Raw genomic sequence first — 4,124 nt, 5'->3', positions numbered from 1 at the left:
TATGGGTCACCCCCAAATTGGGTGGTGGACACCCACCAGGACCTCCGTATGGGTGGTGGAGAACCCATCAACCCTCCAGTTTTGATGATTGGAGACCCCCATCACTCCCCACTTTGGGGCTGAGACACCCAATTTTGGGGGCTGAGACCCCCATTAGCCCCAGTTTTGGGGGGCTGAGACCCCATCACCCCCCATTTTGGTATCTGAGACCCTATCACCTCCCAGTTTTGATGGTGGAGACCCCATCAAGCCTCCAGTTTCCATAGTGGAGACCCCACCACATCCCATTTCAGGGGATGAGACCCCCATTGCCCTCCCAGTTTTGGGGGCTGAGACCCCCATCGTCCTTCATTTTGGGGTTGAGACCTCCAATTTTGGGGGTTGGGAACGCCATCAGCCCCAGTTTTGGGGGCTGAGACCCCATCAGCCCCCATTTTGGGGCTGAGACTCCCAGTTTTGGGGGCTGAAGCCCCCATTAGCCCCCATTTTGGGGCTGAGACTCCCAGTTTTGGGGGCTGAAGCCCCCATTAGCCCCCATTTTGGTGATGGAGACCCCCATCACCCCCCAGTTTGGTATCTTGAGACCCCATCAACTGCCCAGTTTCGATGGTGGAGACCCCATCAACCCTCCAGTTTCAATAATGGAGACCGCAATATCCCCCATTTTGGGGGTTAAGACCCCCAATTTCAGGGGCTGAGAACCCCATCAACCCCCCAGTTTTGGGGCTGAACCCCCAATTTTGGTATCTGAGACCCCATCAACCCACCAGTTTCGATGGTGGAGACCCCAGTACCAGTTTTGAAGGTGAAGACCCCACCCCCCCCTTTTTGGGCTGAGACCCCCAATTTTGGAGGCTGAGACCCCATTATCTCCCTGTTTTGGGGCAAAACCCCCCAGTTGTGGTGGCTGAGACCCCATCAACCCCCCAGTTTCGATGGTGGGGACCCCAGTGCCCCCCATTTTGGAGGCTGAGGCCCCCCTCACCCCCCATTCCAGTGGCGGAGACCCCATCATCACCCATTTTGGGGGCTAAGACCCCCAATTTTGGGGGCTAAAACCCCATTATCCCCCCATTTCAGTGATGGAGACGCCATCACCCCCCATTTTGGGGGCAGAGACCCCCAATTTTGGTGGCGGAGCCCCCCCCAAGACTGACGGGGTCCCCTGGTTTTTAGGGCCGGAGATGAAACCCATGGAGGGGGGGCGACCCGTCATCAGACCCCCGGAGCAGAACGCCCCCCCGCCGGGAGTGCAGGAGAAAGAGCGGCAGAAACAGGAGCCCAAAACACCCGTCGCCCCCAAAAAGGTAACGCCATCGGGGCCAAAATTGGGGGAAAACCCACCCAAAATCCAGATTTTTACCTAAAATTAAGCAGGACCTCGTAGGTGGTCTGAATTTGGGGTGGATTTGGTGAAATTTGGCCAAGATTGGGTGGTTTCCACCTGGGAATTTCCCCATCTGGAATTTTTCCACCTCCCAGTGTCCCCTGTGGAGGGTGGAGAAGTGGAGATGTTCTCCAGAGGGACCTGGAGAAGCTCCAGGAGTGAGTCCATGAGGACCTCCTGAGGTTCTACATGAGGTTCTCCAAGGTCAAGTGTAGGGTCCTGGGCATCGCCGTGGGTTGGGGAGTAAAGGGATGGAGAAGGAGCCCCATGGACTTGAGGGTGTTGGATGGAAAGTTGGCTATGATTTGGCCAACCGTGTCCATCAGAAGAAGCGTGGTCAGAAGGTCCAGTGAGGGGATGCTCCACCTCTGCTCTTCTGAGACCCCCATCTGGAGACCTGCGTCTGTCTCCGGGGTCCTCAGGACAAGGATGTGGACCTGTTGGAGCAGGTCCAGAGGAGGTCGTGAAGATGATCCAAGAGCTGGAGCTCCTCCACTGGGAGGACAGGGCTGAGACTTGAGGTTCTCCAGCCTGGAGAAGGCTCCAGGAAGACCTTCTTGGGACTTTCCCGTGGATGAAGGGACTTAAGAAACATGGAGAAAGACTTTTTGACCCAAGACCAGTAGGACAAGGGGAGATAGTTTTAAACTGGGAGAAGAGAGGTTTAGGTGGGACCTAATGTCCACTCCAACCATCGATGGTTGGGCTCGATGATCAGAAAGGTCCAACCAAGGGCCATTCATGATTTTAGGGAAGAAAGATTTTACTCTGAGGGTGGAGACACTGGCCCAGGTTGCCAAGAGATGCCCCAACCCAGGGAACGTTCAAGGTCAGGTTGGACGAGGCTCTGAAGAACCTCAACTTGGTGAAGATCTTCCTCCTTGTGGCGGGAGGTGGGACCAGTTGACCTTAGAAGGCCCCTTCCACCCAAACCATCCTGTGATTCCATGTGTGGAAAATGGGTGGTGCCAAGGAGCTGGTCCCACTTGAGTTTGGAGAAGGAGAAGCTCAACCTTGATATCGGATGGGGATCCACCACCACCTCCAGCCCTGAGGAACCGAAAGGGGGTTCCATGAGTTGGTTCGGTGCCGGTGACCAGCTTTTCGGCATCATCTTCCCTTCCTTTCTTCTTCACCAGACTCTTCCTCACCCACCCCATCTTTCTCTCTCTCTCTCTCTCTCTCTCTCTGTAGGACCTAAAAATCAAGAACATGGGTTCCTGGGCGAGTTTGGTCCAGAAACATCCCACCACCCCGTCCTCCACGGCCAAGTCCTCCAGCGACAGCTTCGAGCAGTTCAAGAGGGCGGCGCGGGAGAAGGAGGAGCGGGAGAAGGCGCTGAAGGCTCAGGCAGAGCAGGTGGAACGGGAGAAGGAGCGGCTGAGGAGGGAGCAGGAGAGGATGAGGTGAGACCACCATCATCAACACCATCATCACCACCATCATAAACACCACCAACACCATCATCACCACCACCATCATCACTATCTCAAACACCACCATCATCACCACAAACACCACCACCATGACTATCATCACCACCACCACAATCACCACCACCACCATCATCACAAACACCACCACCACCATCATCACCATCTCCACCACTACCACCATCACAACCACCAAAATCACCACAGCCATCATCACCAGCACCACAATCACAACCACCATCGTCATCACAATCACCACCACCATCACAAACACCACTATCACCCTCACAAACACCACCATCATCACCCTCACAAACACCACCATGATCACCATCACAAACACCACCATCATCACCATCACAAACACCACCAACACCATCATCACTCATCTGGTGGCACCGCTCCCATCCCATCCCATGGCCCAATTCCCATCTGGTGGCACCATCCCATGGCACCAATCCCATCCCATCTGGTGGCACCAATCCCATCCCATCCCATCTGGTGGTACCATCCCATCTCGTGCCACAAATCCAGTCCACTCTGGTGGCACCAATCCCATCCCATGCCCCAAATCCCATCTGGTGCCACCATCCCATGGCATGATCCCATCTGGTGGCACCAATCCCATCCCATCCCATCTGGTGGTACCATCCCATCTCGTGCCACAAATCCAGTCCACTCTGGTGGCACCAATCCCATCCCATGCCCCAAATCCCATCTGGTGCCACCATCCCATGGCATGACCCCATCTGGTGGCACCAATCCCATCGCATGGCACCAATCCCTTCCCATCTGCTGGCACCATCCCATCTTGTGCCACAAATCCAGTCCCCTCTGGTGGCACCATCCCATCCCATCCCATCCCATCCCATCCCATCCCATCCCATCCCATCTGGTGGCACCAGTCCCATCCCATGGCCCCATTCCATCCCATCTCACCCACCATCCCATGTGGTAGTACCATCCCATCCCATCCCATGGCACCATCCCATCCCATCCCATCCCACGGCACCATCCCATCCCATCTCACCCACCATCCCATCCATCTCACCCACCGTCCCATCTGGTGGCACCAGTTCCATCTTGTGCCATAAATCCAGTCCCCTCTGGTGGCATCATCCCATCCCAATCTCACCCACCATCCCATGTGATAGCACCATCCCATCACATCCCATCCCATTCCATCCGGTGGCACCATCCCGTTCCATCCGGTGGCACCATCCCATCCCATCCCATCCCATCTGGTCCCATCCCATCCCATCCGGTGGCACCATCCCCTTCCATCCGGTGGCACCATCCCATCC

The 4,124-nt window shown here is 55.9% G+C and overlaps 1 protein-coding gene across 1 annotated transcript in view; it reads left to right on the top strand.

The window, feature by feature from the left end:
• The window catches only part of BRD4 (bromodomain containing 4), a 70,860-nt gene that overhangs the window by 64,861 nt on the left and 1,875 nt on the right, over positions 1-4,124 (top strand). Inside the window, 3 exon segments of the mRNA XM_014960092.1 lie at positions 1,036-1,307; positions 2,582-2,793; positions 3,041-3,255. Coding sequence (XP_014815578.1) covers positions 1,036-1,307; positions 2,582-2,793; positions 3,041-3,255 — 699 coding nt within the window.

This window comes from Calidris pugnax, unplaced genomic scaffold (genome assembly GCF_001431845.1).
Source record: "Calidris pugnax isolate Ruff unplaced genomic scaffold, ASM143184v1 scaffold498, whole genome shotgun sequence".
NCBI classification, from domain to species: Eukaryota; Metazoa; Chordata; class Aves; order Charadriiformes; family Scolopacidae; genus Calidris; species Calidris pugnax.
Note: the sequence above shows the minus strand (reverse complement) of the source record. Positions and strands in the feature narration are given on the sequence as shown.